This window comes from Oryx dammah, unplaced genomic scaffold (genome assembly GCF_014754425.2).
Source record: "Oryx dammah isolate SB20612 unplaced genomic scaffold, SCBI_Odam_1.1 HiC_scaffold_5, whole genome shotgun sequence".
In the NCBI taxonomy this organism is placed as follows: Eukaryota; Metazoa; Chordata; class Mammalia; order Artiodactyla; family Bovidae; genus Oryx; species Oryx dammah.
Genome location: NW_024070189.1, coordinates 106055337 through 106067375, shown reverse-complemented (window position 1 = coordinate 106067375; position 12039 = coordinate 106055337). Strand labels below are relative to the sequence as shown.

The 12039-nt window shown below is 50.6% G+C and overlaps 2 protein-coding genes across 4 annotated transcripts in view; one reads left to right on the top strand and one right to left on the bottom strand.

Annotated features, from left to right (window-relative positions):
- The window catches only part of LOC120864363 (MRN complex interacting protein), a 17654-nt gene extending 16146 nt beyond the window's left edge, over positions 1–1508 (top strand). For both annotated transcript variants that reach the window (XM_040241418.1, XM_040241419.1), the window contains one exon: positions 533–1508. In XM_040241418.1, the coding sequence (XP_040097352.1) occupies positions 533–1003 (471 nt within the window). In that variant the 3' untranslated portion in view covers positions 1004–1508. The remainder of the gene's footprint in view (positions 1–532) is intronic.
- SQSTM1 (sequestosome 1) lies at positions 1190–12039 on the bottom strand. Of its 2 annotated transcripts, none has more exons than XM_040241408.1 (8): positions 11800–12039; positions 9883–9978; positions 9128–9357; positions 8899–9040; positions 8081–8161; positions 3475–3689; positions 3024–3219; positions 1190–2047 (listed from the first exon to the last, which is right to left on the bottom strand). In XM_040241408.1, exons 1-8 carry the CDS (start codon positions 12002–12004, stop codon positions 1890–1892), a joined length of 1323 nt encoding a protein of 440 aa, XP_040097342.1. In that variant the 5' UTR covers positions 12005–12039; the 3' UTR covers positions 1190–1889. The 2 variants fall into 2 exon arrangements, with proteins under 2 accessions (XP_040097342.1, XP_040097343.1); XM_040241409.1 differs by lacking the exon at positions 11800–12039 and adding an exon at positions 11120–11137 and having other exon boundaries at positions 1195–2047.

Below are 12039 nucleotides of genomic sequence, written 5' to 3'. Positions count from 1 at the left end.
CTTTGTAGGCAGTGACACTCATTTTTCAGTGACCCCTTGTTTCCTGAGGGAGAGGGAGAAGCCAGGCCCCAGCGGCACTGTCACATTCCGTACCTGCAGCTTTAAAACCCTCGACACAGCTATAAAGAGACCTTTCCCCCTGCCTGGCGATGAGCACGTGTTGTCTCCGGATGGTTTGAGAGTCCTTCCTGCTCGCACCCCAGGCACTCCCTCATCTGATTCTAAGGTCCCATGAGAGAGATCCACTGATCACATGGGAACAGCTTGCTCTTTTGGAAAACCTGGTCATGGAATTTGGAGTGAGAGAGAGGGCATTTATTTGCTGTGCTTTGCTTAATCTCAAAATCAAGGCATATCCCTAGCCTGCCAGCCTACAGGATAGTAGACAACACGGAGCAGAAATTGTCAGTGCCCAGAGGTACCGTCCAAGAGTAGTGCATGCCCAGGACCCGCTCCTCGCTGTCCCTTGAGTCTGCTAGGCACTTGTTCCTCTGAAGGGAGAACGTGCCATCGCCTCGTGTCTCCACTGCAGGACCACGCTGGCCTGACAGGGAAGGGTAGAGAGAGCCGTCGTGAGGACCGGGACACCATGGAGCTTGTTCCCCGGGGGGACCCACCGTGTCCTGCCCAGCAGGTCAGGACCATGTCTAAGTGGGAACCATGTCTTGGAAACAGCTCACATTTGGACACAGAGCCCCTCACCCCTCTACAGAGAGGCCTCAGGCCAATCCAGGCAGCACAGGCTGAGCAAGGGCCCCCCAGGGCCCAGACTCCAAGGCAAGGAGGCCTCTGCGGGCTCCCCAGTACACGCCACTCTCCTCAGACCACACACACTCCCATGCCTGGGCCCAAGCAGCTCTGTGGGAGGATCCCCGAGCAGTCACGGAGCACAGGCCCTTGGGCAGAGGGTGCGCCCTTGGTCAAAGGGGTGCAGGCACCTTCTTCACTCATGCGTCTATGTGACCTTTTTAAAACTGGAGAGGACTTTGATGACGATCTGTGAGTTGAAACTAGTATGTTATTCATGTAGACATATTTGTTACATGAACCCTTCAATTCAGTGACCTCTGTGCCACTGAAAACAGGGTTCCCCAAGTTGCTTTCAAATAGTAGGACTAAGGATGACTTATGGGAACTACAAGAAGCGACGATAAATATGACCATCAAACAGATTACCTCTTGTACCATCTTTGATTAAAGTGTTTATGTCTTTAATTAAAATTGTTTACAAATATAACAGAATGGCTACAAAGCAGTTTTCTTAACTTTAAAAGCAGCCGACACATTTGGAAATGGTAACTACAGTGGTTATGAAATAGGCAGTACTCTGAACATCATCAGTTCCTCTGTCAGCCCTTCTTTATTCTCAGATGTTAGCTACAGTCCTGAGCTATAATTGCTACAGGACAGCCTCTTCCACCCCGGCTGAATGCTGGTGATCCTTTAGCTAAATTCAGAGGATATCAAACTTCTAGCAGAAAATCAATTACGTATCAGTGTAGTCATTAGAAAAAGCAGGAAGCCATTTGGCAAGATCTACTCTGGACTGCTGGTATAATCCTGCAGGGGGAGTGCGGATAGGATGCAGTATGGTCTCCACGTCCTCCCCAGCAAGGAGTCTCTCGCTCTGCCCCACGGGGGGCTCCCCTGGCTGGAAGGAGCCAGACATCCATGGGAAACTGATCGGTTTCTCAGAATCAGCACTCACACACTTGGAACTCCCCCCATGTCACTTGTTCTTACTGCCCTAAATGGCTTTGTGCATCCCCACCCCCCCAGATTCTGAAAGAAGAATGACAAGAAATTGGCACTTAGAGGCACTGGGGTTCTACACTAACTCAACACAACTATAAGACAAGAAAGGGGACAGAATGTGTGAGCAAACATCGTCACAAAGGTGGTGGGTGTTTTGAATACTGGATGGTGTCCAGGGCAGCCCCGATGTCGTAATTCTTGGTCTGCAGAAGCCTGGTGAGCCAGCCGCCTTCATCAGAGAACCCCATGGATAGCATCTGGGAGAGGGACTCAATCAGCCGGGGATCAGCTTCTGCCAGAGAGAGTAACGACAGCTATGAGGAAGAGGCACTGCGCCCCGAATGTGACCTGTACGTGGCCCTTTTACAAGGCCTTAATCCTCACAGGGACCCTCCAAGGCAGGGACTGTCAAGCTTTTTCTGTAAAAAATCAAGAGTAAATCTGTTAAGCTGCTTTGCAGGCTATTTGGTCTCTGTCACAAATATTCAACTCGGCTGTTGAAGTATAAAAGCGGCCACACAATATGTAAAAAATTAGCATGTCTATATTCCAGTAAAACGTACATTTATGAATTCAGATTTGAATTTCATCTCATTTTCCCATCTTGACTTTCTTCCAACCATCATAAAAATGACAAAGTCATTATTGGCCCATAGGCCATAGTTTGCCACTCCGCACTTCAAGGCAGAGAAGAGAAATACTGGCAGCCCAAGGGCTGAATGTGGCGCATAGATGGGTTTCCACCTGAATTATGGTTTAAATGTCTCTGCCATGTGACAGTGATGAACCAGAGCAGGGTGTGAGTGGCCTCATTTATTCTGTGTGTGTTCCCCAGGCCGCCACACTCTCCACGTGGCCCTACTGCCTTCCACACCACCCACTTTACATGGTGGCTCCCTGCCTGGCTGCTACTGGGAGCGTGACTGTGGCCCCAGCCTAAGATCAGCACTTCCCACGAGCAGACAGTGGAGATGGGCTCCGAGTCCACTTTCAGCAGTGCACGGCAGTGCCCGAAGCCAGTGCTGCCGCCACGTCACATCTGCCTTCATAATTCCGGGTCTGTGCTACGTTTTAGAAATTACTAAAACTAGCTGAGCTTACTAAGGCTCATAGAGACACAGAGGACAAAACCAACTCCTAGATTTCTCTTGTATCAATAGACAAGCCCTGCAGTAGAGAATGTAATGCCTGTCTGCGTTGCTAGAAGCAAGTAATAGAATGCTCTGAGTGGAAAAGGCAGTAATACAAAACTATTTGAAATCCCTTGCCTGGTGGCAGATGTGGGTACAATGCAGCTTCCTTCAGTCCTGTGGGTCCTTCCTGGGAAGGATCCAGAGAGCTTGGCCCTTCAGATTCAGGCATCTGTAGAGACTGGAGTTCACCTGTAGACGGGTCCACCTCTTTTGAAGACAGATGAGTCCAGTCATCATCTCCTCCTGAACAGTTATCAGACTCCATCTGTTCCTGAAACAGACCCCCAGTGAGCACAAGAATGAGAACAGCCGGCCACCTCACCACAGCCTCAGCTCTACGAGAGACAGGGCACGCAGGACCAGCAAGAGTCCTTTTGCTTTACAGAATTCTAGTGGAGGGCTCACAGGACAACGTAGATGCCAACTACTCTGCAACGGAAACGGGCTCTGCTGGCTGTGTGAGGGCCAGGGAGGCGCTGTGACTCAGGTGCTGGGAGAAGCTCTGGATGTGTTAGGGGGCACTTGCCTCAGGCTGACCCCCTGACTCCAGGGCGATCTTATTCATTTGCTCCGTCAGAGACTGTGCTGTGCCCTCCACGTCCCTGTCTGGCTTGCTGGGGTCAGAGCAGCAGCTGCTTGGCTGAGAGCTGCACTTCTCCTCTGTGCTGGAGCTGCCTGCAGAGGTGGGGGTCAGGCGGCTTCTCTTGCCTCCATGCTCCACATCAATGTCGACTTCAATGCCTAGAAGCCGGGGGGTAAACAAAAACTTGATTAATAGCAACATCCCAGGTCAGCTTAAGAGCCACAAAGTCCATAAACAGACTCTCTTCCCCTCACTGAGCAGGACAGCAGCTGCACCGCAGTGCAGAGGACGTTCTTGTCCTCACTTGAGGCACCCTACTTGCATGCAGGGGCCGAGTGATGTGAAAAACACGCACGCTGAACACGCTACCCCTCCTTAGGCAGGCAGACAGCTCGTGCAAGCTTTGTGTGAGACCTGTGAGACAGCATGTCCACCTCCAATCTCTCACACTCTGGGCACATGCTCACTGAAGGGAAGGGAGGGCACACTCACTGGGTTTATGTTATAATTTGTTTTACTTTCTCCAAGGACACACCCCATGTCTTAGAGTGAAGCAAGTTCAAAAAAACAGGGCCTTCTCTGGTAGTTCAGGAGTTAAGAATCGTCCTGCCAATGCTGGGGCCATGGTTTTGATCCCTGGCCTGGAGCAACTAAGCCCGTGTGCCACAACTACCGAGCCTGTGCTCTGGAGCGTGTGAGCTGCAAGTACTGAGCCCGAGAGTCACAACTACTGAAGTCTGCACACTCTGTGGCCTGTGCTTCACAGGGGAAGCCACTGCAATGAGAAGCCTGGGCAGAACTAGACAGTAGCCCCCACTTGCCCCAGCTGAAGAAAGCCTACACGTACCAAGACTCAGTGCAGTCACATATAAATTAAAAAAAAAATTAAGACTATGGGATGGATAAACATCAAGGCCCTACTGTATAACACAGGGAGCCATATTCAATATCCTATGATAAACCATAATAGAAAATACATATATGTTACTGAATCACTTTGCTATACAGCATAATTAACATTATAAATCAACTATACTTCAATAAAATTAAAGCAATATAGATTCCCTGCCTCCACCACAGAGCCTGGCCCACCCTCCAGAGACAGCTTTTAACTGACAATGTGCTTCTTCTGTCTTTCCTGACTACTTATGTTTACCATTTATTTCTAACTCTAGATGATCAACCCTATCCTTTCAAAAACTCACTTTTAGGTAAAAACAATATTCAGTGTTTATGTTAGTGCCACTAGATATACAGTGTTCTTTGCTGGCTAAGGAGTGGGCTTATTTCCTCAGTTTTCTGTATTTGTAGCAGTGACGATGCTTTCTTTTTTTTAACTTTCCCCATATTCTCGCACAGCTTCTCTATAGCGTTTTCTACACAGATTAAGTGTATCAGATACCCCATCCACGCTGGTTTCCCCCCGGAGACCATCCCAGGCAGGCATGGAGCTTCCAGCTCCAGCCTGGACAGGCAGCTCTCTGAACCAGAGGCACAGCGCCTATGCCTTTCCTTCCATCCTGGCAACTACCTCTGTCACTCTCTCACCTGTTGGGTACCATTTTCAGGTACCTCTTTCCTGGACTTGACTCTCTATTTTGGCCAGAGAGACGGTTCAAGCCCAGGTAAGATGATTAAGACCTTGTCAGTTTCATTCCTGACAGCTTTGTTTTGCTCCCACACATGATCATTTTAGTTGGGTACAGAATTCGAGGCTGAAAATCCGTTTTAGATGAGACTTTTGAAGTCAGTGTCTTCTAGCTCTTAATGTGCTCCTTAAGTTCCCAAGCTTTTACAGCAGCCTTCAGAGTTTCAGGAGTCTCTCTTTGTCCCAAGGGTTCTGACAGGACAATTTTAAGCTCTGGTATGGGGTCTTTTTCAGTCCTTGTCCAAGGCATCTGGGGCCCTTTTTAATCCAGAGGTTAATGTCCTAGTGCCAAGAGACTGTCTTGTATTTGTTCATCTCCTCCCTTCAGTTTACTCTGTTCCCTCTCTGGAATTCTTTCATCCTATATTGGGCCTCCAGGATTAAGCCTCACATTATCCCACCTTGGTTACTTTCCTCCATCCATTTTCCATCTTCCAAAGTTTGATGAGATTGTTTTATCTTGTCCTCCATTATTTTTTTCCCTTTTTCTTTATCCATGTTGCTTTATTTTGTTTAACCCCTTCACTATTATTTTAGTAGAGTATGAGGAGCAAGCAAAGAAAATAAAAGCAGGCTTAGCAACTGGTACCCCTATCTGCAATATTTACATTGTTTTTCTTCTTCCATTTCCCCTGCAGTTTTCATTGTGAAACATTCCAATAATCAGAAAAGACAGAAGAACAGTACAGTGGATACCCATATACTTTCTAAAATGGGTGAATGATGCGACTCTTCTGTAATGAGTTATTGAGATTACTGAACTAGTTTTTCCAACTTGATGATAATCTGAGACTTCAGGGCTTAGAAGACTGTACCACAGTCTCTGCCCTGCTATCCCCAAAGCCTCTGTGTAGGGGATGTTTGTGGAAGACTCCACGGCCCTGCTGTTTTACATCCTAGGTGTCAGTGGCTGTGACCTCCAGCCAGGTACAGCCCTGGGCTCATGCTCTTGCTCAGCTGGCTCTCACAGCACTTATCAAAAAAAGGTCTTAGTCGCTCACTCACTGTACAGACTGCCCTCTGAGAGGTATTAGTGGTTACATCCCTCCTGGGCCCCTGCTCTTGGAACTAATGGTCCCTTCTAGGCAGTTAGTAGACTGAGTTATCCTGTTAGTTCCTCAAAAGAAAGGAAAATACCCGTAACTCCAAAGACAGAGTTTAATCCATTCCTCAAATGGCTCTCTTGAATAGCTACTCAAAAACACATTCCACTGAAACTTGTTTTGTAGGGTTCCAGACTCCTTCCGAGTTAGCAGAAAACACTCCCTCCACTTTGAAAGACCTGAGAGCCTTAATTCTTACTGCCAAAGACCTCAGAGCACTTCTAAAATTATTCCCTTGTGTCCTGAGTGGAGAATCCAGGTCCAGTTCTGAAACACTTCACAAGGTCAGATGGGTCTCAGGATGGAAAGCAAGCGTGACAGTCTCCTGGGAAGCCTTCAGAACACACAGACCCCTCATGCCCTACCCAAAACCCACTTAACCAATCAAGGGACCTGGAACTCCTCACTGTTTTAAAGTCTCCTGCCTGAATGTAGATGTGGTTTTGTGACTTCCCAAGTTATCTTGTTCATTCTTTCAAAAGAAAACTTTTTTCTTCAGGATAATCAGTTTTAATAGTTTCCATACACCAAAATATATACCCTCCCATTAAAAAAAAAACAAAAACAAAAAATAACCAACCTTTCATTGGTGATTCTGACATTCAGTGGACTTGAGAACCACTGTCCATTTACTATCTTCCAAAGAAAAATTTTCCGTGGCCTCTAAGTAACAACCCATTAGTTGGGATTACTTAAAATCCTACTATGTCTTCACTATGTCTTAAGTGAGTGGCAGAGTTTAGGAATAATCTATCTCCCAATTATTTCAAATCTCTACTCCACTGTTACCCTCCTTAGAAAGCATTAAATACAGTAATTATTTTTCCTCACTTGCTCAAGAATCTTTAACTCCAATACAGAAATTGTGTGAGATCTGAGCTATTTCATGTAGCAGTGATGCCAAGATGTCACTGCTACTTCAAAGCTGCTTCAACGTGAGCAGAAATGGTCTCAGGTTGGAAGCAATGGCAGTCATGCTCTGTGAGCCACAGGGCGGGTGGTGGGTGAGCTTGGGCACCCTCCTACAGCATTCTTTCAGACAGTGGGCACAACTTCTGGACAGACCAGGTAGACACTTCCTGCCACTGCAGTCACAAAGATGATATCATGGATCCATCATAAGTCACCTTCATCAGCTGATTCTTATGGCCACAACACAGCAAGTGCTTTTTGAAGTTTTGGAGGTTTTAGCCTTGGGCCGGGTCACACTATGAAGGTGCACAGCTCACCCACCCAGACGCCTACCCTGGGCCTGCACACTGGGAATCCAGCAGCAGACACGAGAACCTCCCTCCCTTACTCCTTTCTCTCTAACACTGGCACAAGCCCAGCTCTTAGGAAGCACCAGGAGAGGCTGGGGGCTGCAAAAAAGGGAAGAAAAGCAATATGGCATCTCAGCTAACTACTCACTGAAGTCCTTAAAGAAACCAAGGCTCAAGTAAGGAGAAATACGGAGTGGTCTTCCAAAGGACAAGCAGGAAGAAGATGAAGAGCAGCCTTAAAACTGAGCCTGGTTACCCTCCCTAGTGGGATTACCCAACCAAATGCTGGCTGATTCTTGGCTGATTCTACTTCACTCTGTGTGGAAAGCTGAAGAATTTGTCAGGGAGTTCAACCTCAAGCAACCTGTGGTGCAGCACTTGGTCAAGATTGACTGATATAAGGCCAACGAATCCTTACTGGTCTCAAAGACATATCAGCTGCCCCTCCTCTGCAGTATCCTAACTGAAAGCCACAGAATAGCCGCCTGCACACTGGTTACCAAATGCTCTGCTGATGTCAAAGGAGGGGCACTTACCCAGAGGGCTGAGGGCAGCTGCCACACTCTCCCCTACATTCTTGAGGAAATTCACACTGGGATCTTCTGATGGACCAGAGGCTTTGGTTTCAAAAAACAAAGATACTTTTAATTCAAAGCATCTCTCTCAGTGACTGAAACCTGTCACAGTCCCATCTGTCCCAGAAGCCTATACCCTACTGCCTCCCTCTCTCCCCTTCTCTAGGCCACCTCCTGGGCCCCTTTGTCTTTCACACCACTCCCCCTTCATCTACCTTCCTGGTGCCTAGAAATTCTGTACACAGAGTATAATGTATTATTTACCCCTCCCCCCAAAAAAGCATTATTTACTCAAATCAAACAAATACCCTCATCTTTGTCACTAAAGACAAAGTGAATCAAAGGACATAGTAACACTAATAAAATCAGAATAAAACCCAGAATCTAATAGTTCAGAATGCAAGCTACGTGTAAATTTTTAACTTGGGAACTGTTTTACAAGACTTGAGCAAATCTGGCTGTGACTTTCCTAACAACTAGCATGAACAAGAAGAGAGCCGACTGGAGACGCAGGTGCTGGAGGGGCCTCCCATCTGCATGTGAGGGCCACCAGGGCAGGTGCATTAGTGGCCTTGAGCACCGAGGCACCTAGTTTTCCCAGATGTACAATGGAGATGATGCTTGCACTTTGCAGGATTTTACGAGGATTAAATGCACAAATGGCCACAAAGTGCCTAGGCCAGCCACAGGCATGCAGGATTTTAGGGCACAGGGAAAGCCCTCCAGCTCTGCTGGCCCTCACATCTCATCCTTCAGAAGCCAGCAGATACAACCCTCACCTGATTCCGTGGCAGGGCCAGGGTGGGCATCCCCTGCCTGAGGAGGACGTGGGCTCCAGTTCCCCGGTGGGCCCATCTCCCAGCCAGGCCACCCAAAGTGCCCATGTTTCAGCTTCCGGAGCCAGCGGCTGTGAGAGAAGCCCTAGGAAGGGGCAGGCAAAGGGGCAAGGTGGTGCCAGTCAGGGGGCTCCTGCTACCCGGCACCCACCCACAGGGAGGCCCCACTCACCTCAGAGCAGTGCCCAAAAGGGCTAGGGAAGGCCAGCTTGCCGTGCTCCTGGTGCAGGCCCTTGCCCTCGCAGGCGGAGCACAGGTCATAGTCAGGACAGACGCTGCACTTGTAACGGGTCCCCACCACGGGCCCATTACAACCGTCACAGATCACGTTGGGGTGCACCATGTTTCGGGGCACCTCCTGAGCACACGGGGGGCGCTGATCCCTCCGGCACTCCTTCTTCTCTGCAGGCAGGATGGAGAGCCCAGGCTCTCAGTGAGCCACGAAGAATCGCACTCAGGGCCATCGGTCAGAAGGCCCACAGTGCCACCCTTCAGACACCGAGTCCACCTGGAATTCAGGTGCTCAACTGACAGTAACAAAGCAGCTTCAGAACCTGCTAAGAGGCTCCAATCCCTTCACCTGTGACCTGGGGACGTGTGGCCCAGGCAGGAGCAACAGAGAGCTGTGTCCGTATGGCTATGGTCTTGACCCGCACTAACCTAAACCCCAAAGCTGCCCTGGCCCATGATTGCAATCAAGAGGGAACTCCCCTCAAAAAAAGAGTGAACGCAGAGACCCTCCAACCTCACCCCCTGTGGTGGACACAGACCCCTTTCTCAGGTCAAGCAGAGTAATGACTGTGGTCCTGTCTTAGAGAGGCCCAGTCTCCTCACCCCTTCTTTGGAGGAACTTCTGCATAACCTCAAGCCAGCTGCACTCAGCAGGGAGCACTAGGCTTTAGGCAGCACCCCAGCGCAGCCCCTTACCTTTAATGTAAATGCGGAAGATGTCATCCTTCACATATGACATAGCCATCGTCAGCTCCTCGTCACTGGAAAAGGCAACCAAGTCCCCGTCCTCATCTAGATTGTTTAAAAGACAGCATGTGAGCACCCAGCCTGTCTCAGCTGGACACAAGCTGCTGAAAAGGGCTGAGGCTGGTGCTGAAGGGCCATTGCAAGGCTATAAACCAAAGCCCACCTGTCTGACCCAGAGAAAAGCAGGGCTGAGGGCAAACCACCGGCTCACTCCACTGCCTGGGAGGTAAGGACTCCAGCCCGGGCCGTGGACAGGCGCCCGCAGCAGTGTGTGCAGGGACGGCAGTGACAGCTCCTGCCCACTAGGCTCTGCCTCTGGACCAGCTGCCCCATCAGAAGGCTGCTGTCTCTGTGCACAGCCCGCCAGACCCGGTCCCCATGTCAACGTGGAGATCCCCATCTATGAGCTGCTCCCCTCGGACCACTTGTGGCTTAAAAGACTAAAGCAGAATACATCTGCCTGCTTCCGCCTCCAACAAAGTTAAAACTATGTATTTGTATGTCGTCTCCAATTTTTAGATGTTGGTGCAAATGGTTTAAAACGCCACCATGCAAGACAAACCATACCATACATCTGCAGGCTAGATCAGGTCTGTGGGTCACCAGATGCGACATCTACCATAAAAACAGTGGCTGTATCAAAAGCCAGAAACAACTCAAATGTCCATCAGCTAATGAACAGATCAACAAAATGTGCTGTATCCATAAGACTGAATGTTATTCAGCCACAAAAAGGAATGAAATACTGATACATGCTGAACATATGTGAACCTTAAAAACATTATGCCAAATAAAAGGAGCCAGTTACAACAGACTACATATTTCTACATGAACTGCCCAGAACAAGGGAATCCATAAAGTAGGTTAGTGGTATCTGCGGCTGGAAGAATGGGATGGGAGGATCGCTAAAGGGCAGAGTTTCTTCAGGTGATGGAAAGATTCCCAGATGACTGTGATAATGGCTGCAGAAATCCGTGAATATGGTAAAAACTGTACACTTTGAATGGACGAATTCTATGGGGTGGTAGCTCAATAAAATCGCTAATTTTTAAACAGGTGGAAAAAAAAGTTGGGAGCCTGGCAGCAGTCCAGAAGAAGGTCCTAGCACCGCCCCACGTACATGGGCCCGCCTCCCTCCCAGCACAACCACCTCCCCTCACCCCACACCCAGCAGCCAGCTTCTCACCCGCGCAGCTAGAAACTGAGCTGCCTCCTGGACTCTGTCCCTACACCATTACTTCTAAGAACGTTTTCTCTTGTGCCTCTCATCACTGCCAGTGGGATAACGCCTGGATTCCGCCTAGCCCTGGGGGTTCGCGAGGCTGCTCGACCTCTGCCAGCCGCCCGCGAGTCGCGGGCCAGGCCGCACCACCGAGCGCCTCGCCTCCCGGGGCGTTTAACGGCATCACCGCTCTCCCCGCCGGCCCTTCCGCGGCGCCCGCCCCGGCTCTTCCGGGTTCTCCCCACAACCCCCACCTGGCGCCGGCAGACCCGGACTGCGGCAGCCAGGAGTCGGTGTAACCCGAGAGGCGCTGGGGGAGCAGGTGAGGACGCCCGCGCCCTCGCCAAAACCTGCACCATCACCGCGGGGAGGAGGCCTCTCACGACGCCAGGCCTGAGACTCGCCGGGAGGGCCTGGCGGCGCCAGACACCCGCCTCAAGGGCTGGCTGCGGCCACCGCTCCTCGTCAGCAGGGCGGCACCAGGACCGAGCTAGGGGCCCACGCGGGCCGCCGTCCACCCGGAGAGCTGCCAGAAAACTCCCGCGGGCGCCGCCAAGGCCGAGGCGAGGGGCCGTTGGCCCGCCCGGCAGGGCAGGGCTGCGTCACGGCCCCGCACCGCTGCCGAGGGCGCCGGGCCCGCTCACCGCGGTAGTGCGCCTGAAAGCCGCCGGGCCGGAGCACAGGAAAGAGCGCAGCCACGCGGCTCAGCAGCCGCTCACAGGGCCGGGGGCCAGGGGCGGCCTCGGCTTCGGCCTCGGGCTCCGGGCTAAAGCAGAAGCTGAAGCGGCGGATCTCGCGGGCTGCGTCTTCCTTGCCCAGAAGGTAGGCCTTCACCGTGAGCGACGCCATCACCGCCCCTCGAGGAGCTGGGAGCACAGCTGGGC